The 22,974-nt window shown below is 46.6% G+C and overlaps 1 protein-coding gene across 2 annotated transcripts in view; it reads right to left on the bottom strand.

Moving 5' to 3' along the window:
* MAP2K4 (mitogen-activated protein kinase kinase 4) overlaps positions 1 to 22,974 on the bottom strand; it is a 76,134-nt gene that overhangs the window by 26,210 nt on the left and 26,950 nt on the right. The window contains exons 2-4 of one of the 2 annotated variants that reach the window (XM_039562266.1): positions 22,526 to 22,628; positions 9,960 to 10,055; positions 4,202 to 4,376 (exon numbers count right to left, since the gene is read on the bottom strand). In XM_039562266.1, the coding sequence (XP_039418200.1) occupies positions 4,202 to 4,376; positions 9,960 to 10,055; positions 22,526 to 22,628 (374 nt within the window). The remainder of the gene's footprint in view (positions 1 to 4,201; positions 4,377 to 9,959; positions 10,056 to 22,525; positions 22,629 to 22,974) is intronic. The other variant, XM_039562267.1, reaches the window with a different exon arrangement.

A 22,974-nucleotide genomic window follows, 5' to 3' on the forward strand; every position in this document is an offset into this window, starting at 1 on the left:
TTACGGACTGCCACAGACTGGGAAAAGCCAGACTAACACAAAAACAAGAAAGCAGAAGCAAAATCAAAGGATAGTGGGTAGACTTGGAAGTCCAACAAGGGCAGGTCACGAAGAGCTGGTGTGGCACACAAACACCAGCCAGGAAAAGAGACCTCTCCAAGGAAAATGAGGAGCCAGGAAGAGAAACCTGACCGGGTGAGGATTTAGCATGCAAACTGGCCTTGCAATTATTAGTTTGCATAGCCAGATCTGGCCCTGGACAAAATTGGGCTGTTCCCTTTTCCACCTGGGAAAGTCTTAACCTCGTATGCCAATAAATCCTCAAGAAAATGAAAAGGGTATTTTCAGTGACAGGAAGACTGTGATGGCAGCTGACCCAGAGCAAAAAGGTGCATCTCCAGGAAGATCTGAAAGGAAGGGACCTAAAGAATGAAAGGACTGTTTTTTATTTGGGGAAAAAAAAAAATTTGGAAGATTAGGAAAACATAATGCAACATTTTCCAGGGGCAAAAATGAGGAAGGTTTGAACACAAATCCTCTTGAGTTGGACCCCTCTTTCCTTCATCTTCTGCCCCTTCTCCTGATAGCTCTAGGAAGAGGCTCTCTGTGGCAGAAAGCATAAGGGATGCACAAACAGTTGCAGGTGGCAGCAACAGGCGCACCAGGTCCCTGCTCCTGCAGCCCACTCCAGCCCTCAGCCTATTCCCAAAGAGGTACAGAATGTCTTTTTGTCATTGAAACAAGTATTCACAGAGAACGACCAAGGCTAAAGGAGAGGGAGGAGCAGCAGGACTCACCAGGAGCTCATCATCCCAGCCATGCTCCACCAGCTGAAGCCTTGCTGCAGTGGTTTTAGCCAGCGACACGACGAGGCCCATTTCAGGCTCATTTTCTTCCTTTGCTACTGACTCTGGAGCACAGATGAAAAGCCTTCTGACTCACCCAGGGCCTGGCAGCCCTGCCCATGCCAGGAGACTCATTAAAGGTGCCAGGATTGCATCTGCCAGGACCCATGGGCTGATAGACCAAAATGCATTACAGGGAAAAATGAAAGAAAACAGTGTCTCCACCTGCAGACCTTAAGTTATTTTGGTGATATTTCAGCCCTCAGGAATTATTTTCCTTCAGTGGTAAGAAAAACTGGATGTGCAGCAAAAAAAAGGCTGTGCTGGGGGAGCCCTGGGGGCACAGGAGCCACATGCACCAAGCAGGGGAAAGCTTGGGAAGTGTCAAGGAACTGTTCCTTGGGCAAAGGCATGACAGGCTACAAAAAGCCAGAGAAAGGAGCTGGGAACAGGATCTGAAGATATGCTCTGGCAGTCACACTTTTGGGGTGCAAGGATGAGTGTCCAGAGGTGCCCAGCTAGCCTGGCACAGCAGGAGCTGCCTTCAGCCAGAGGAAGACTCCAGCAAGGGGCAAATGAGCAATATTTCAAGCTGCACACTTGCAGAACAAGGAGGATTTGAATCTCCCTGTGGTAGAATGGGGCGAAACAAGCCTGGTCATGGTAGCTGCAAGCAGGACGTGGCCCTTCCAGAAGTGGGGTAGGAATTTCCTGACTGTGCTGGGAATTTACAGCAACAGTAGTGGAAATTTGGGGAGTGGTGGAGAAGAATGGAGGAGCAGTTGGGACAGGTGCCTGTACCAATTTTCTCTGCATCTAGTGAGCTGAACAGGCAACTTTTGGCTTGCAGCCTCCACAAAGCTGTTTCCTTACGCTGCCCTTCCAAGGATGCTCAGCTTGCTGCACTGGTGCTGCTCTTGGGGAAGCACAGGAGGGACAGCAGCCCAACCAAATAACCAGACATCACAATCCAGCTGTAAAGGGTTCCTGTTGCCTGTCCCCAGCACGGTGCCACACCACAGAGCTGCAGGTGTCATGGAGATCATAGCCAAGACCTCACTAAACTGACACATTTTCACAAAACAGTTTCCCTTCTCAAACTTCTCTTACAGAAGAGCTTTATGTAGAAGAAGAACATATGGCTAAAGGCAACAGTTCCACGGTGAAAAGACCACAAAGCTTGAGAGAAAGAGAGAGCAGGAGGGCAACAGTCCCCAACGTGGACAGATTAAGATAGAGGAGGAGCAGGAAGATTAATGCACAACCATGGCTGCCCCAAAAGCATCAGGAGGCTGAGAAAGGAAAGTCTGAGGAGTGTGGGATGAACTAGTCACTAGTTCAAGCTTAGCCCCATCCTGAAACTTCATCTCAAAGAACTGCACCATCCAGTCTGGGCAATTGCTGCTGCTGCCTTGGAGGCCTCACTGACTGTTCCACCCACAGGTCTTCCTTTGCTCAATTTGGTGTTTACTCCCCACTGGGACAAACAGAACAGTCGCTTACCACTACTGTTTTAGAAATTATGCTGTTGCCCAAACCCTCCAACCTTTCTTCCCCAGCAGGCCTAGCCATGTCCACCCAAAAGAAAGAGGGTCAGAGAAAAGAAGGTGGCACCAGCCCAGCCCACAGCTTTAACATTTCACAGTTTAGTCACTGTAAACAAATCAAATTTACTTGTTCAAAAGTGAGCCCCCAAGCCCAGAATCCTCCTGAGGCTCAGAACACACCTTGTTCCTCGGGAAAGCCAGCTCAACATGCTGAGCCATGCCATCTCCAGCCATGGAGACTGGTACCTTCTGCCTCCCACATGGCTGTACCTGCACCACGGGCCCTTGACACTGACAAGATTCACCTAGGGTGCTGAAAAGCCCTTGTGCAAACAGTGTGGGACAAGAGAACCCCTGTGTCAGCAGACACATCTTCTCCACAGCACGAGCTAATCCAACAAAATGCCCTTCTCCGCATGGCTGTAGCCACAGCAGAGCTCCGGGAAACAGCCACTCAGCTCTGGGGGTGTGCCCCCCTCACACCCATGGCCACTCTCAGCAGAACTGCAGGTACCCAGGTCACACACCCTGGGTCTGAGAAGATGGAGGTGTCCAGGAATCATTGCACTATACCAGTGTTTTTCAACCTGTCATCTGCAAACTACATCCCTGAGTTCTACCAAAGGCAACTGAAAGAAACCAGCCTTTAGCTACAGGCAACCTCGAGTTCCGCTGGAGACTTTTAGGGATTCAAACCCAGGTTGAAACAGTACTGCATGGTGATCCAAAACACTCAAGAGACCTAACCAGTGATCCCACCACTGCGAGGAAGTCAGGATGTACTGGAGAAGACCAAAGGATGGGGGTTACTCCAGTAACCTGACACACTAGAGACAGATATGAATTATTTCAGAGCAGCTGGAGCTGGGGCTGAGATACGTCTGCCTGGCATGTGAAATCAGCAGGGCAAACGTTTCCAGATCTGATCAGGGAATATTCCAAAGAAGACAGAGAGTTGGAAAAGACAGCAACACAGACTCCTACATAGCTCACTTCTGCTTTTTCCTGGGAGCCATGAGAGCACTTACAGTTGATATCAGAGTTAAAAGATAGATGTCATTAGTAACCTGCAGTGAGCAAAGGAAAGGACCAGAGAGAGAGACAACAGCTGCTGCCCTCCTCCATGGACAAGCAGCTCCTCAAAAATGCCCAGTGAGCAGCACTGCTGTGGCAATACAGAGGATTATTGCCCAGCTGGGAGAGAAGGCTGTTCCTGGTTCTAAGGTGAGTTTTTGGGTAGCATAAAGTAGAAAATGGACAGTCAAGAAACCTGCTACACTTTCCACCTCCAGGACATGGTAAGCACAAAGCAGACACTCCATCATACATCAGCAAGAGCACAACATTCCCTAGAAAACATCCACTCCATTCCAGCTCCTTCTGGCAAGGCCACACCATGGCACATATGCTGACATAAACAGCTAATTTTAAGCCATTACCTTATTTCACAAAAGACACCAAGAAGCTATGAGATGTCAAGTTGTGCCTACCGCCAGCCTAGGCTGTACCTGAACCAGTGACCCAGAGGTGAAAGGCCCGTGCCCCATCATCAGTCTCCAGAGACGTGTGATCCCCTCAGAACAGCAGGTTCCTAATAGACACTTTGAAAAGGGCACAGCAATTATGAGAACTTCACAAATCACCTGAAAACATGCCCATTATACACTGTAGTTTCAGCAAACAGCAGCCTTTACACCAGAAATAAATAGAACAGAGCAGTAGATGGGTGCTAGATGGAAGAACCTTAATTCTCCATCACACTGCATCCCAATGGACTGAAGTACAAATGTAAGGATGGGCATCACCTACTTTAACTGCCATAATTTGCCCACTTGGTTTGTGGACCATTTTGTTGACAGAACCATAAGCGCCTCGTCCAATTTCTCCAAGGTCTTTCAAGTCCTCTGCTGTAAAATCCCAATGTTGTTCAGGGGAAATCTTCAATTTTCCTGATGATTCAATGCTGTGTGTTCTCAGTCTCTCTCTGTCAAAAATATTGGGAAGCAATTTTTCCACATTTTAAATAGTCTTTAAATGTCTCTTTTCAGCACTTGATTAAACATTAGAAGAGAGGGGTTCACAAAGCTACAGCAACAATCTGACTCCACGAAGGATTTTGGTTGGGGTGAGGGGTGGAGGGGTGAGGGAAAATGTTAAATCAAAAATGACATACACTTGCCCACAGCTTCAATTAAGGATAAGTTTCTCCAGCTGCAGCATAAAATTCAATATGTCTCATAGAGTCATTCTAAGCACTCATTTACACAGTTCTTTCTACTTTGCACAAAATACATGAGGCTGTGAGCAGGATCTGGTAATATGCAGCACCAAGAGCCAGAAGAGCACGCCCAGCCCCATCTCCCCAAAGCTCCTGCTGCTCTACACCACCACATCCCAGCACCCGCCTCCCTTCCAGCTGGAATTCTATCAATACAGGTAAAGCTCTTCTGGGTAAACCAGTGAGACTTTAGGAAAAGTTTGTCCTTAATGAAAAACTGCGATTAAAGAAGAAAATAACCCCCAAACCCAAAACCCAATACGCTTAGATAATCATTTAATTTATCCAAAACCAAATAAAGAGCCAAGCTTTTATAAAAACCAAGACAAGTTCTTTGTGACATATGAAAACAAAATCTGCCTGTTCAAGTGTGTCTTCACCAAGCACCCAAATTAACTTTCTCAGGCAATCCCTGCCCCTACTGAAGCCACCAGGATTTGCCCAGGTAAGGAACAGATGAATGTCCAAAATTTGTGAACAGAAGAGCTCAAAGGTGTCCCCAATGGCTCATTCACATGCAGCAATGCTACCATTGAATTAGTAGGAAATGGACAAGTATTTGCAACACTTTTCATCTTAAAATGCCATGCAAAATTTCAGTTTTTCGTTAGTTATTAGCTGCTTCACACTTCTTGAGTCATAAAGTAAGCCAAAAGCCCACATTTTCCACTTTCAGGATGCATTGCAGACAGTTCCCACTGCAGGGCACACTGATCTCACACAGATTTTAAAGCACACAAGTACTTGTGACCACCCTGTGTACAGGGGAGATCTATCAAACTCACTGGATATTTGATCCAGCCCCCACTTCCCTGTCCAGGGTCTGGCCCAACAAGCAGAACACACACGGAGGATTCCACCAAACACATGGAGCTTACTGAGTTTATCAGCCGAGGAATAAACAGGTCAGGGCTGATTCCATGCTGGTAAATCCCACGTTGGTCACCAGCAGCTGCAAACACCACCCAGCTGGGGAGCCAACCAGGACTGGGTTTTATTGGGATCCCAGGTTTTGTGAGGGCAAAAGGCCAATTGACTGGAGCAGCTACAGTTCAAATGGCTTCCTCTGCTGCACTTTGGGTTAGTGCTGCCACATTTGGAGCAGCTGCATGTCCTGAACCCTTGACCCATTCGACGAAAGCCTTTGGGATCAGCTCCTCTCCCCACTGCTGGGCTGTGCCTGCCATGGTGTTTGCTGCTCTCTAACCTGCCCAGCTCAAGATTTCAATCTGCTGTTCCCTACACTGCACTTAGGAATGATTTGGGAAAGCACCTGATAGTGCTACAAGCACAGGTGGGATAGACACGCCATCTCAGAGCTCCTGTGCATAATAAACACTGCCTTCAGTGGGGTTCTCCATGGAAGTTGCTTACTAAAAAGTGATGAATGAAAAATAAGGCAGCAAAATGACAAAACAGAAAAGAACAGAGGTAAAAAGAAATGGAAAAAAAAAAAAAAAAAGAAAAGAAACATGACCTCCACACGTGCCAAGTGTCTCACAGACAGCTTCTGTTGGGAGCCCCTGAACTGGTTTCTGTCTAACTGCTCCACCATCCTGTTTTGTCAGTGCCATAAAAATAGTTCTTGTTTTGAGGGAGGAAGGGAGGTGAGAAGCACCGTGCCAAGGAGGCACAGGCAAACAGGCATTTCCTGCCTCACCTCCTGCCAGCTGGTGGGCACGAAGGAGCACGATCTTTGAGAGCTAAATCCTCTTCAAAAAGGCAGAGGGAAAACGGCAGAGAGGTGAAATTTAACAGAGCATGAAATGTTGTGTTTTGGCTGACTGAGCTCCTTTTCCAGCTCTTATTTGAAAATAACATTTCATATCAAAGTTCTCATGCAGTTAAAAAATTTAAACATTGAGGTAATTTACTCAAATAAGCAATTAAACCCTTCTCCTCTCTTCCCTCTGTTTTTCAGACTAGGAAACTTTGCTTTTCTGCCCCTGCACCAGAAGAGAAAGCGAATTGGAATTCATTATTTCCTTGTCACACAAGCAGCCTGTGTGTCCCCAGCTGTGGTGTGAAAGCAGATCTGTGCCATTGTTCCGCAGCTGCAGGATGGTGCCTCGAGCTGCCGGGAAGAAGGTGGGAGCTCAGGAACACCCCCTCCCCAGGGCTGCACTGAGGGCTCTGCAGCTCTCCAGGGCTTTGGATCGAGACAGACCATTACCATCCATCCCCAAACCCTCTTGTCTTGGAGCTTGGCTTCATTTCCATTATGTATTTATGATGCCATCTGCCTTGTCTCGCAACCACGGCTCCTGCTTAGCTTTTCTCAAATACCATGGGAAATGGTCAAATAACCAAACCATCAGTTTGACAGAGTGACAGATACTTGAATAGAGGTTTTGCTCACTTAGCTGATCTGCCATATGCAAGCAGGGCAGTTTTCCTTTAAGCAGCATGGCCCACCTCAAGAGTCATAACTGGAATGCAATAATTGCTTTTAATGTCAAAAAACCTACACTTTGTATCCGGAATCTTTCAGTGTAAATCAAAATCCCAAGGGATTCTCATGCCAAGAAAGGAGATCAAAAATGCAAATCTAGAACACAGACCTTCTGTGTCGATCTAAATTGGGAATTTTTTGATGTAAATCTGAGTGAGGCAATAAAAACTAAACCACCAATGCAGGACATCTGTCTGTATGCTTGTACTGCTGCAGATATATGAGGACATAAATCCACAGGGTGGATATGCCTTCAAATGCAAAAAAGCCTCCCTAAACCCTGCACTACATCCTGGTGCTCTGGGTACGACAGCAGCCTGCTTCAGAGAACAGCAGGACAACAACACAGCCAAGGGTCTAGTGAAGGTAAAAAGTAGTTAGTGCCCAGTCCCTGGGATCAGTGCACATCAGAGACTGCACAAAAGTGAGCAGACATGTGCCTTCTCTCACCACTTTGTTTCTAAGCTGTGCAATCTAACCTTCTCTAAGGCTGGGAATGTTGGGCAAAATTGGACATACATTCTCCAAATGCTCAGGATGCGCAAGGTGGACTTGCAGGGCTTCATATATGATTTTAAAAAATAATATAAATAGCTAAAGTGGGCTAGATACTCCTCAAACAGTTAAAAGCAGCATTTCCAAAAGCACCTTAGAGTGACTACAGCTCCTGACAACTCATCCAGGGCTTGAGCTTCCAACTCCCCATCTTGCTTTTGAAAATTTTTGAAGAGAGAAGAAAAAAGGGGCTGAGGAGGTGGCTGCGATCCTTGCACTTGAAAGGCACCAATGTGTCGGTCTCACTGCAGATGGTTACTATGCTTGTGACAGCAGTTATTCCAGGGATTAGGAGCACCAAGCAAGACAACAACTCCTCCAAACAGTTGTCCTTTGTCAGAGCTGTGTCCAGCTTGGCAGGAGGCGGGCGGGCGCTGGCGCCAGGCACCGCCGGGCCCAGCATGGCCACGAGGCTGCTTGCCACAAGCTGCGCAGCTGGACACGTGTGGGAAGGTCTGTGATGGCCAGGGACCCCAAAATCTTCTGTGGAGACCCACGGAGACCTTGGGAAGCTCCCAGACATGCTGCAAAAGTTCCCTGAGCCCTGCTGTTAACAACCAACTGCAGGGAGGCCACAACTTTTTAAAACAAGCATTTCCTTGGAATGAAAAAGGACTGTTGAAAGAAGAAGAGAAAAGTTGGTGGGTTTCTTTAAGTAAAATTGAAGGTCAACAGACATGAAGCAAGGTCAGGCAGATGATGTAGGCAGCTACCTATCTCCTCTGTTTCACTTTGCTGAGAGCTCTGCAGGACTCAGAGAAGCCCAAAAGTTGGCATATTTGATGGTACAACTGACATGAATAAAATCTGCAGAAGCAAAAAGATCCAAGCAAACCAGCTGTGCTTCCCAAGCCTGCCTGGTGCTGGATTCTGCTCAGAAGTCTCTCATTAAATCTCCTATTTACACTAGGATTAATGAGAATATATTCTACTTCTCCACAGGTTTGGTAAAAAGGCTGGCATTTAAAAAACTGGTTTGTGGTCCATCAGCCAAAATTAAAATGTAAATCCTAACAAAAAAAGCTTCCAGGCCAGGGTTCAAATGACACTGTGCAACTTCAGAGTACAAACACGGTTTAGGACTGCGGCTGACATGTTCCTAGCGAGATTCTCAGACAGCCTGGAGAGGTTCTACAGAGCTTTGTTTCTTCTATCTCCAAGTCTGTGTCACTTCTAAAACCGTTTTCAGCCCCTGCAGGCCAATGCTAACACCATATCAACCCTATGAATTGAATTTCACTGGAAAAAGTCTCCAGAAGAAACGTCCTGGTCTTTTTTTCTAGAGGGGTGGAAATGTAGGTACTGTCACAAAGCTTTTGGATTCTCAAAAGAAGACATTTTTGGTTTTCATAAACAAACAGCATCCTTGCAAGAGGGGCAGAACTAATTTAGGTTTGTTCTGATCCACAGAAACTGTCCTGAGGCTTCATTATGTTCAGTAACAGATTCCTAGACATGAAGAAGAGATACAGAAAACGTGGCAAAGGAAGGAAATAGTTTTGCACCTGTGACCCATCCAGACTAAAGCAAAGTACATTTGCTCCCTTTCCTTGTGACCAAGAAGCTGAAATTCTCCCTAGCACTGCTCTGGCTTTTTATGCTCCTCCAAAACTTTAAAATAAAGATAATCTCCCAAGAAGTGGAAGATTCCACAGCCCATGTGTCTCAGCCCAGCACATGCTCAAGGCTGCAAAGAGTCTCCCTGACTCAAATGGGGCTTGGCTGAGGCTTTTAAAATGTCAATATTTCGTATTAAGCTTCCCTGGTAAAGTACTGAGTTACAACGGATTTTGATTAACCCTGCCCTTGACATGGAGGAAACCTCTCCACCCACCATGGAGAAGACTGAGCTGAATTTAACTGAGCACATTGATCTCAAACTCATTTTGACTTGGCCATGAGCCAGACTGCAGCACATTCACTGAACCCACCATAGCTGGGATTTCAAAGCTTACACTGGATTCAAGAACTTCAGGATAATACTGGAAAACCCTCAGCTAATTAATTTAAACAACCCTTCTGAGAATGCTGATTCTTTTTATTTCCTCTCCTGGGTCATGGGCAGCTCCCTGAGAGAGAACAGCAAACAAGAGACATGAGCACAGCCATAAGAATGAACAAAATAACCTCAATACAGACCATAAATAGTTTGCAAAATCATTATTACACAGCAGTCACCCAATGGAATGACACTATTTCTGAGACAATTTCATTACTTTAAGAGATGCCATTTTTGCGGGATGGAGAAGATTTGACAATGGCTAACAGACAGGAAAGCTTACTGTAGCCTGCTGGAAAGTTTCTGGATGAGGTCCGCTTCTCTCCTTTTGAAACTGAACGGGACAATGTGATTACTACCCAGGGTTGCTTGTGTGTCACTTCAGCCAGGAAAAGTTGTGGAAATGACAGGAAAACATGGTGCTGTTATCACATGACACAATAACGTATAACACAATACTCAGCTAGTCACACTGCCCACTGAGCACTCAGCGTCACAAATTACAGCCACACCTTTTACTTCCAATTTCCACCTAAGCAACCTCCCCTCCTTGGGGGCAAAGCAGCACCTGATGATTTGAACTCATTTTAACATATTAAGTCATAAGTGGTTTGTTTTCTTACAGCAATGAGAATTATTATTTCCAGCTGTATTATTACTACAATTAGAAACATGCATTAACTTATTAGCCAAATACCTCTATGTTAGTGACATGCTACTTCCTTTGAGGCACATTGACCATCCCTGCTCTGCTTTTCTTGTGCTAAAGCAGATGTTACTAACAACTTTTTTTCCCTTAAAAAAAATTAAAAATCGAGCTTCCATCCTGAATCCACCAATCTAGGACTGGTGGTCTCTCCCAGGTGGGCTTGCCATTCATCAGATCCCCTCTCCCAAATAAGTCTGAATGAATTGAACAACTACATACTTATTCCCTCCAGAGCCCTACAAGTGACAAGAGTCAATCACCACTCTGCACTATGAGACTTCTCTAGGAACAAAAATTGTGTTCTGGATCTCGGAGTCCCTCAAGCTGTCCAGCTCTAGAAACCTTTCTCAACATGAGGACCTGTTATCTCAGAGCAGTTGGAGGAGCTTGGGCGAGATGGGCTTCTGCTAAGCACTGCGTGGAGAACAAGCCCTGGATACTTGCACCACTGACCACTGCAGCCATGGACACATGGTCAGCAAAGGAACCAGGGGCTCTGCTCAGCTCCTTGTGGGAACCACCTGAGAGGGGCAGATAATGAGCACTGCTAATTCAACTACAAGAAATGGTTTAGTTTCAAATACTCTAAAGAAGTGATTTTTCTAATTTAAACTTCTGTAGGATATAAAATTACAACCCTAGTCTGCATAAGTCCAACTTCTCTTTTGGGATTTTAAAAAAATACAACTGAACAATATCCCACAAACCTTGGGCTGCATCACAGCCTGAAATAATCTGAAATTCACTGCCAAGAATGCACTTGGTCATGTATTTCCTTCTGTGGCAGACAAGGACAGATGTGAGACATAGAAAGCACCTGACTGCAAGACAGAGATTGCTTATTCAGAGATTCAGCTACTTCAGTGGGGTGACCAAAAGAGCTTGTAACAAGACTAAGTAGACCAGATTTGACTTGTATTTAAAACGTCCCTTCTCTAAGACAAAAGACTTGTGCCAGGTGAAGATTCCCAGGCTCCAGTAGTGTGGTGAGATTTTCCATGCTGGGCTCCTCCGTGATGGCTGCTGGGGCACGGTGCTCTCACTGACCCTTCAGAGCCAAGAGCTGCTTTGCTGTAAGCTCTGTAAGAATGCTCACAGAAAACTAAGGGTGCTGTAAGGAGCTAAGCCAATGTTCCCAGAGAATCACCTTTCCTCTCTTTCACTGGTATGAAATACCCACCTAGAATCTCAGAGAGAAAAGAACACAAGCTGTGTTATAGCAAAGCCCCTGTGCTCCTCAGAGAGGACAACCACCTTCACACTGCTGCAGCAAGAGACATCAGAAACAATCACTTCCAACTGATCCACACTTGTCTCTGCAAAGGCACCAGTTACACCAGGCAGGAAGGACCATTTGCTCACCTGGATTTATTCCAAGCATATCTTAGGAAGGAAGGAATTAAAACAGGCTCAACAAAAAGACTGTTCAGCATTGCCATAATCCACTGTAGACTGGCTTGGCCATTTAGATTTAGTTTGGATATCAGGAAAAGGTTCTTCCCCCAGAGGGTGCTGGGGCACTGAAAAGGCTCCCCAGGGAATGGTCACGGTCCCAAGGCTGCCACAGCTCAAGGAACATTTGGACAACACTCCCAAGCAGAGGGAGGGATTTTTGCAGGGTACAGGGCCAGGAGACTCCATGATCCTTGTGGGTCCTTTCCAACTCAGTTTATGCTATGATTCTATGATTTGCTCTCTCTTTACTGAAGTTTCCCAAAATGAAGAGGTGCTCATGATATGAGGCAAGAACATCCACCTGATATTAAGGATGTCTGTAGTTTTCCCAGACATGATACACCACAAACCCAGGTAAGTTAAGTCCCTTTCAGAAGCCTGTTCCCCAAACAAGGAGAATTCCAAAACCAGTTCAGCCCCACAGGCCAACCCCCACCTCCATCACATCCATCCTGTCCACCACAAAGCACTTTCCATGACCACTCTGTACAGCAGCTGATTTTCCTGTGTGCATCCTGTCCACTCAGACCCGGTGTCCTCCACGGCACACGCTGGAAGTCATTCATTTATACAGAGAGTGAGGACAGAAGCTGTCAACAAAGATCTGCGGGGTCAATGCAGTCTCTGAATCTGAAGACTCTTCTGTCTTCATTCTCCACTCCTCGATGTGTACAGAAGATAAGAGCCATGACTGATTCCTTCGGTTTGAACCCACAAAGCAGAAGAGTTGACTCACTTTTCCACAGCCAGGGGAAAACACAAGACATTTTACTACAAGGTGGTGATTGAAGTCTGAAGAGATAAAGGATGTGCCTGTCCTGCTGTGATGAAACAAGGGATCCCAAGTACACAGAGTGGCAATGAGCAGAGTTTATTCCAAGAGCTGGCAATGGCAGCTGTTTATAGGTGCTTCCTGCAGCAATGTGGTTTGCAAGGTTCCCATCTGGCGTCAAAGGGTTGGAGTCCAGTCACAGATACAAACTGTGGTGGTCCACGCCTGACCCTCTCAGAGTAACAGTGACACTGACAGCCCTTCAGCCCAGCTCCACCAGCTGCACAACAGCAGAGACACACAGGCACCAAGCTCAGCCCAATGCGTAAGCCATGTTCTACTTTGTTACTTGTAAATAATTATTGAACAAGATATCTATCCAAGAAATGGGTAGAAACCAAACCTGTGTGTACACACAAATATATTTATACACATGCATTCAGAGATGTTACATATAACATTCTGCTTCATCCCATTTTCCTCTCCCAACACCAGCACGTTCTGCATAGAAAGCCAGCAGTTATTGCGTTTGCCCAAGGAGGAGGGGGAAACATGAGGATATGGGCTCTCTTCAGCCTGAGGACTCCACCCATGTGCCAGGACACCAGTCCCTAAGACATACAGGACATGAGGATGGGACTACTGTGGCCCCACTGACCTTGAATCACAAAAAAAAAAAAAAAAAAAAAAGCTCAGAAAGCAGATTCATGGGGCTAGAAGAAAGGAACTACAGAAAGCCAAGAGGGCATGCCATGCTCTCAGGTGGTTTAGAAAGATCAGCAAAAGCATCTCCCGCTCCCTGGAAAAATTTTAATGGCAATCAGTTCCATCTGATGGGTTTTCAGAGCCTGCCTTAGAAACTGATGAGCTCAGACACAGCGATGCTCAGTGTTCCCTCCTGGGCAGGACAGCAGCAATGCACTCAGCTCAGAGGATCCCTGGGACACCCTGGGATGCAGGAAACGCACAGGTGGCTTGGGATCATTTTGAATAAAAAGCTCAAACCCCAAGGACTGCTCATGGCAGGAGGAAGAAAGGGAGATACTGTAGCAACTTCCAGTTGTCACATGGAATTCTGGATCTCACCAGTACTTCTTAACCATAAAAAGGTACTGGTGAATAATTAATCAGACCATTTGAATGCTCGGATGGAATTGCATCTCACCTTCCCTACAAAGTATGAAATGCGAGTTTTAGAATAGCTTACAGAATTTTCCAGATAAAATGGTAATGGACAAACACACCAGTCTTTAAAAACTCCGAGAATACAACAGATCCAGATGTCATTTACTGAAAAGTCCAACGTGAATGTAGCTGTGGTCTCCCACTTTCTCAAGAGCCCTGCAGAGAAGACTGAGGTGTTTTGGTGTCCTGAAAGCTTTGAAAGTCTCCACACACCAAGACTTACAACCAGTTTGCCTAGAGCGGGTACACAGCTGTCCTTGCTGGTGGATGCAGCAACCTCAAAACAAAGGAAAGGAAAGGAGAAAATTTTGCTTCTGGTAACACAATAGCATGAAGGGAAGAGCTGATACCAACTCTGAAACTACTCGAACTACTTTCCCTGCTTTGAAACAAACACTGTTGTAGTTACGTCTTGGTGTGAGCTATGCAGCTGTGCCAGGAGCAGAGGTGTCCCCCTGGATGTGTGAAGAGGGCTGCAGCTCAGGAGCCCCCGGGATCTGTTGCACACTAATGGGACAGCTCTGCTCCTGCCAGACCCAGCGCTACCTCGGAACCATCGGGACACAACCAGAGGAATTACATAAACCCAACATTCTTAAACCACACCCAATCCTCCATAGCCTGAAGCCATGAACTGCTTTCAAAAAAGGCAGCACCACCCCTCATCTCATACACAGCAAGGAGAATGGGGAAAATTCCCGTTCTTCATGGCCAGGATCACAGACTTCCCTAAACAGTCTTCCTCTGCAGACTACACAAGGCATTATCAAAAGCACTGACCTTGTATTCAGGTTTATAAACCTGTGCTTTTGGAACTAAGCGCACTAAGCAAGGAAAATGGTCACCCCCAGCTCTCCTTCAGGCTCTGGAGCATGACAGGTACCCCCAAAGCAGCAACTTGGTCCTGCACAGGCTGCAAACACTGGGCTTTTGCCAAGGGCATGGATGGAGTCAAGGATGATGCCTTGTCTGTGTCTCAGGGAAGGAGCTGGCCAACTACAGGTCACCACCCATGGAGCCATGTTACTGGATAAAGGGGAGGCAACACAGCTCACCAAGAGCCAGGCATGAGAAGGAAAGCCTACAGGAAACTCCTCCCCAAGGGAGACATGCCCAGCTTTGCTCTTCTGTCCAGACATTCTATGTCCCAGCAGGCAACCACACTGATGGAGATTTCATGTTGAATGAAGTAAAGTTCAGTTTGAAAATGAACATTTCCAGCTCATTGCTCTACCTTTCTCATTCCCATTGACCCAGAATACTTCACACCCCTCCACACCATTCAACTCAGTAGAAAAAATCTGGCAGTCAAGTCAGAACCTCTGCTCTTCAGGGACCTACCCCAGACACCACCTTAGTGTCCCGGAAAAGTGAGGACAACACTACTAAAAATACCTTTATGGGTAACACAGCTCTGCCACTACCCCATCCCACCTTCCTTTGCCCAACATGCCATGGAAAACAGCCCTGAGGGGGCAGCCCAAGCATCAGCCATCACACCTTGAATTAGGAACTGCAGGACGTTCATGCCTTGGTGTGTGAGACATCTGTGTCCCAGCTCAAAGGCCAAGGATGGCTGTGTTGCCATGAGGGCTCACAAGGACAGGCACAGAAGCCTCAGCCTCTCCCTCCTCAGATAACCCAACCCCGCTGCCACCACGGCTCCTCCACCACCCCAGTACCCAGCTGTTGTCCCTGTCTGGGCAGGATGGGCCAGGTCTCAGTGCTTTGGAAGGTGATTTGCCACTATCACCATCCTCTCACCCATTATTCCTCTTCCCACCATGGAGGGGATGGGCCTCCCCTGAGCCCCAGGCAGGGGTCCTGCTATGCACCACACCGAGAGGGTCAAGGCTGCAAGGTCTGAATTCTGCCCCCAGATGAGCAGCTCTGGCCACGGCTGTGTGCACAAGAACCAGGACAGCAGCTCCCAACCATGCCCAGATGGGAGAGGTAACACAGAGCTACCTGTGGATCACAGATCAGAGATCCCTGTTGAACTCTACCACGAGCTTCTGGCCTAACCTTTATCTCTTCCAAAAGACAGCATGTCCCAGCTTACCATCTGCAGGATGGGGAGAGCAGAGATTTGTGCAACAATTTATAATGCAAAGCTCAATCATTCAGCACCCGTGAAGCATTTGGAACCCACGGGAGTCAGGTCATTACCTAACAGCAGGCTGGATTTGATTCAGACACCCAAGGGTGGGTCATTAGTTTCCAGAAGTTCTGAGGAGCCCAGGTCTCTGCAGTGTGGCAGGAAGGCAGGTGCTCAGCACCCTTGAAAAATTCATGTGAATTAGCTGAACAGAGATGCACAAGGTCCAAATTTTGGTTCCACACACAGAAGGCCTAAAGTCAGAAGCAGAGTGCTGGGATACCAAACCCTCACAGAAAGAAGAGAACAGTCCTACCACGGCAGTAAAACTCCAAGGGATGTGGGAGCTGCCACTAGAGAAGCTTAATTTGGAAGCTGCAGACAGCAAAAAGCTCCTTTGCAGAGAGGATTTGCACTTGATATACCAAAACTTCAAAAGTTAAAAAAAAAAAAAAGAAAGAAAAAAGACAAGACCTTAAAGCAGCACATTCAGTGAAAATGTCACACTGACTCAGGCAGCACCTTCTCTGAAGCAGTGACCTACTCGAAGCCAGAGATACTCGAGTATGTTACAGACCACATCATTTCTGTCATTCAGGCCTCAGAGATCACTGGCCAAATGAACTTGTAAACTCTCCAAAGAAAGAGGAAGGTTAAACACAAGGCAAAATTCATCAATTTGCAAAAAATGCTCCTGAAAAAAGTACAGAAGAAGCACTGTTCCAGCACTGAACCGACAGTGATGTTTGTACAAAAAGTGAAAGCCTGGTTACCACAGGCTCCCTCAAACACTGAGATGTCTCTGCTGAGGCCTTGGAGGTTCTATCTTACTTGTGCTGCCTTGAAAACACAAGTGATTACCTCCAAATACTGCAACTTTCAGGAAATGGGATAGATTCAGTCACAGAAAAAAAATTCAAATTCTTGGTACCTTTGACTCTGAATTCTGCTTCCAAGGCTTCCAGGCAGCACTTCCTGCCACAGGAAGGTATCACACAGCAGGAAAATAACAGAAATCAGTAATAATAAAGATGTAAACGACAGTTACAGAAATGAGGAAGAGACAGAGAAATATTTACAGGAAAATTCACACTGGTAGTAGGGAACATGCCAATTTAGGATATTCCCCTTTGGGGTTTAGGTTTTTGGCGGTTTTTTCAAAAATGGTAGGAACTCTCTCGGCTTACTTCCTAAAGAACTCCACCAGCTGCAGGCTATGCAGCTACAGAGCCTGATCTCACATGCCAGAAGGGTATGGAAAAGCCTAAGAGGAGATTAAAAGACCAACAAACACCTCAGAGAGGTTTTGGAACAGCCAAAAAAAAAAAAACTTTCCAGGAATAACAGTCCTTGAACTATACAGGAAAAAAGGAAGCAGCAGAGTCTGATGTGCAACTGGACCTCCACTGGCTTTTGAAGAATGCAGCCCTGAGAGTTCACTAGAACATCCAACATACTCTTGGGGCAGCTCCCTGGAAAGGAGTGTGACTCTTCCAGGTGTCACAAGGAGAAGGTCCACACAGGGCAGCTCTGGAAGCTTCCAATAAATCCATGAAGACACTCACATGCTATAGGGAGATTGTGGTGTTCAACTGGACACCAGACACTTCAAACATCAAGTTTGAACATTAAGAGAGGTCAGTTCATTTTGTCACCTTTCCAGGTGACACTGCAATGCTCTGGTAATCAGGTTCTGAAGAGGTGGCACCTCTGAGAGTCAAGAGACTTCCCAGCCAGCAGACAGAACACTCAAGAAGCAACAAGCTGTGAACCAGATGCCCATCAACATTCCCTGTGCTTGCAGATTTCCTAACAGGTCAATCTAAATCCTCTAAGTCAACATCCAGGCATCACTGCACAAGAATACAAGGCTTTACAGAAAACCAAAAATCTCATCTACAGCCAAATGAATAACTTGGTTTCAAGAGCAATGGGCAGCACAGCCCAGCCAGAAATCCTGCTATGCACAGCCACAGTCACACCTCACCACATCACTCCTGTTAGTGTGATCTGAATCTCCTTTCTGCAAAGGCAACCAGCTGCAAGTAGCTCTGTAAAGCTTCCACATAGATAACGGAGTAATCTAATTTTGTTTGTGACCTAAATCCTACTTGGACACAGGACAGATGAGGTAAAAGGTGGGATGCTTTCCAGTTGGTATAATGGGTTGGAATTTGAAGAGCTCACCCTAACCATGGCTTGTGTCCTCCAGCCTCTGCAACGTCTGCTGCAGGGAAAACAAAGTTAGCAGCTGTTAATCTGGTCTAAGTGACAAATTCAGCCTGAACTCACAAGAGAGCTGGCAGATCTCCACAGCCTCAACTGCTCCCCAGCCTGCACAGCCTCACTGACTCTGATCAGGCATCAGCCATCAGTAAAACTCTTACATCTTCTCTAGACTGCTCCCTGTCAAGTATGAATTATATTCCCCAACTACTGTCTGTAATTCAGGCTCTATTCTGCCTTACCCTGTACAGGTTGCATGTAAAATTTTGTTTACAGCTGTGCTGAATGCTCTACAGACAGGCAGGATACATGTTATGCCTAGAGAAAAATCTCTTTGCACTTCTCGAGAAGATTTGGTGGCAGCAGTTCCAGCTGAACCAAACAAGGCACACCTCCTCCATCACAGGCAGTCACAGAACCAGAATGGACCTTCCTTCCAAACCCCTGCCTTGCTTCCTGCTGCTCAACACAGCAGCTCAGGGCTCTGCCCACCTGCCCCACAGGGTCTGCACAAGAAAGCCACTGACAGTGCCCCTTAGTTGGAATAAGGGAGGTCTCAGCCCTCGGCATCTCCAGGAGGGGAGATTTCAGGGAACAACAGCCCAAATTCTAGAACTAGAAACATACCTCCAGTTTCTAATCTCATTCAAAGTCACACTGAGTAGATCTCCTATTTCAAGGTCACTTCAAAGCCCCCAGATTATAACACATGTTCTAATCCAGAAAATGTTTAGAACAAATCCCAGGCAGCACTGGAGATGTGAGGGGTCCTGTCCCCGGCTCCAGTCTGAGCAGCCCTATTCTCTGCCTCTCCTCCTTGCTTAGTTTCCTGAATATCTGTGACAAAGGTGACCTCCTCCAAGACATCCCAACACAGCTGGTAGTGGATGCACTCATAAAGGTGAAAGAGGAACACGTCCTGGGGCAGAGGCTCAGGGTGACATGGGCTGGACAGGGATGGGACAGGAGCAGCAAGACCATACCATCCATTGCCACTTGGCCCTCAGCAGCTCTCAGATCCAATGCCTTGATGGAGATGGCATGGAAACGCTCAGAGGTCCTGCCCACTCACCAACTCCTCCTGTTCCTGCATGTGATGTCACATTCCTCCCTGTGGCTCTGGATCCTGCCCTGGCTCCCACCTCCTGTGCTCCCTGTGCCCCCATGGCAGCACGCTTGTGCAGCCTGGAGGGATAAGGCCCTAACCTGCACCCAAGTTACAACACATGGCTCAAAACCTCCGGAAATGGGAAAGAAACTACAAAAGAGGGGCAGGCGGAAGGTTTGTGAACCCATCTATCAACTTCCTGCATCCAGTAGTGTTGAATCCATACTGTCTCCTCCTGGACACAGTATTCCAGGGCACAGCCTATGCATTAGCAAAAAGCCTCTAACCACAACAGCAGCAAAGCTCTGGAAACAGCCTCCAGGCAGAAGTACAGTGGGAACAGAGGGTCTCTGCACTGCAGGAGGCAGGGCAACTGGGAAGCACTGGGCAGAGTCCTAAGAATGCCACATTTTGTAATTGAGATTCCATGGCCTTGAAATTGTTCCTCCAGGTAACATGCCATGAAAACCAAGGAACTAGCATGAACGGATGGAGTCAGAAATCACACAAAGATCACCTGGGAAACCTCCCTGTGCAAACCACAACTAGTCCTGTCCAGCCTGCGTGTGCATCACCCCTGCTCACTGGAGCTGAACTCCACCCCTGGCTTACAGCAATTCCCAAAATTGTTTTCCTCCACACTCCCCAACTTCTTTTCCAACACCCCTGAAGATCTCTCAGACTGAGAAACAAACCCTCAAAAGAAAGAACAACTTGCACCTTGGTAGAATGTGGGCTCTGTACCCATTTTATCCAGGTACGGAGCCTTGGCACTGAGAAGGAGCACAGTAACACTCAATAGCCTGAAATTTGGAATGCCACCCGTGGCACAACATGCTTCCCCTCCTCAACAGCCATGTTTCTGCTCCAGGGTGCAGTTTTCACAGATGTTTCCTCCCTCCTGACACACACACCACCATGAGGAGGCCCATTTGCTCTTTTACTTTCTGTCTATGTAGCAGGAAACCACACTCTTACCTAAACATCCAACAATCCAGCCTGAGCAGTTTCCCAACCAAAACCCGCTAATCAAGCAAAATATAGCTAATAGGCAATTCCCATCTCCTGGCAGCTGCATGACACCCCTGGCTGCCTCCTCTCATGCCCAAACCAGAGCTCAGCACAGGCAAAACACATCTGACGGTGGGACCCTCTGCCCTCCTGAAGGCAGAAGCAACAGGACACCCCTGGATCAGTGGATCCAAACCACAGTACCCCAAATTTCATGTGAGAAATTAACCTCTCTGTATCTTCAGATCCACCCATCTGGACCAACAGGGCCTGTCCAGGACAATCCCCAGCCAGTGCTCCTTTCGGGAGGACACCCAGGCTGTTCCGCTCCACCAGGCTGAGGAGAAGGGGCTCGGTGAACAGAAACACACTCTGCAACAGGAACACGTCTGGGCGAGGAGGTCTGAAATATCCAGTGCAAATCCAAAGTCTAGAAAAGGTTTCTAGCCCACTGAGGAAAAAGTCACTCCAGCATCTCAGGGAAGAAGGCAGGAGACGGAGATACATCAGCTGTGAGACAAACACTTGACAGAAGCGTGCAACCAGAAAATGCCAACACTGCTTTTGAGAACAGCATCTGCTACGGACATATAAAGGACACAAGGACAATTTCCTGCATCCAAGCTCAGCCAGCCTCACCACAGAAAAAGCAACCAAGCTAACAGCATCCATCTCTTTCAAACAGAAATGGCCTTGGGAGCTTGCAGCCTCCCAAGAGAGCTCTAGCACAGACACACCACAATCAATTCCGGCACTTGAACAGCTATCCTATCCAACCCAAAACACTTGCAAGCCCTCAGACCTAGTAACACCATTAACCAGCCCAGGATCCAATCCTGGCCAACAACTGCAACTCCCACAGAGAAAGAGCAGCACCTGTCTTGGACAGCGTTGACAATCACTTGCACAAACATGGAACGTAAGATGTCATCGACTAACAACGAAAGCTCTTCTGTGCTAGACAGGAGCCACTGCGACTTCCAGTGAATCCGAGACAGAAATCCACACAGATGAACACAGAAAAGTCAAATCCCTATAGAAGGCTGATGGTGGGGACTCACTAGCTGAAATTAAGTCCTTTATTTAATGGACTAACAAGGTCAGAGAGAGGAAAGAACCCCAGAAGGGGTTCTGCAGAATATCTTTACAAGGGTTTGATGATGTGATGAGACACAAAAAGTGAATATCTAAATGTGACCTCTACAACCAATAAGAATACTCTATTTTAGAGAGGAAAAGAGAGAGAAGGAAAGAGGAGGATTTGCTGGAAAGGCCACTCAAGATTTTGAGAATCATCTAAAGTACTCTATAAAATTTCTCTATGTTATAATTACCATCAATAACTCATCTGAAACATGTTCCTAACTTGATAAAGGCTTGTTTGAAAATCCCCAGCATAAAGAAGCTCCCAGGAACAGAGCCCAGCAGGTATGTCCTGGGGAAGCAGAAGGCACTGAGCTCCAGGAGAGAGGCACTGACATGCAGAGCCAAGCAGGAGCAGCCTGTGACAGGGACACTCTGGAGAGCCCAGGTAGCAGGGAGGCTGCAGGTGCAGTTTCTGAGACTTGACACTGACAAAACTCCTGAGACCTTAGAGAAGAAAAACGTGGGACATCTTTTGCACGCTTGCTGCATCTGCCACAGGGACCAGCTGCAGAGCAGCACTGTCCAGCTAGATTGGTGGATCTGAGGATACAAAGCTGATCTTTTTGGTGCTGATGTACCCTGGTATTTACTAGAGTCAGGAACAGCTCTGTGCCACACTTGCTCTCAGACTTTGGACAGGGATATCCTGGGGCTAAACTGGCTAGAAAACTCACTGAGAACTAATCTCTGCATAACTCCCCTAACATCTCCCTGTTGCTAAAATGATAATCCTTAACCTTTGTCTGTTGTAGTGCTGAAAACAATTCTATCACAGTTACGGCTTTCACAAGTAACACAGAAACAAGAAATTCTAATGAAAAGTAATAAGCTGAACAAAGAGATAGAAAAACAACAGTGAATCAGTCTGGACAATAATTATAGGTGTATCTAGCATTATCAGCTACAATACTCAATTCAATCAATTCTGGAAGGCATTAGCTTCAGTGTAAACCAAGAAGATCCCAATTTAACCTTTTTTTTTAATTCTGGAAAAAAAAATCTTTTATAGTGACTCAAACTGAGAGATTTAAACAACTTAAAAATAACTGAACTAATCAAACTGCATTTAACTAACACTTGATGTTGGCTAAATCATTTCAAAGTTGTTCCACTAGTTGTGCCGTTGGCTTTATACTCACATGTGTGGATTTTGGAAAGGAACTCCAGAAGTATTTAGAGTAAATCTTGCTGTGGACTTGAAAGGTGGATTTGCAAAATTTAACTTCAGCGCTTTGCGTTTACCTGGGAGACAACGAACATAAAGTAAACTTTTTGTCAGCACAAAGTATTGAGAGCATCTGGAAATAAACAGAAAAAAAATGACATATTGTGAGAAAAGGATTTTACATTTTACAACATTAGTGAATCACAACTTGTGTTAGGACACGGGGATGGAGACACAGAGTCAGCTCTCATACCAAGGTCGTCCCCAGCTCATTCCAAGGCAGTTGCCAAAGCAAAGCACCCACAGCACCTCCTGTGACAGCTGGAGCACCTGGAATCACCTGCCAGGGCTCCAGCAGCCACAGCACCTTCAACCCCAGGGCTCAGCATCCTCCATGTACACCCATGGGGCACAGAGGCTTGG

Source organism: Corvus cornix, chromosome 18 (assembly GCF_000738735.6).
Source record: "Corvus cornix cornix isolate S_Up_H32 chromosome 18, ASM73873v5, whole genome shotgun sequence".
Lineage (NCBI taxonomy): Eukaryota > Metazoa > Chordata > Aves > Passeriformes > Corvidae > Corvus > Corvus cornix.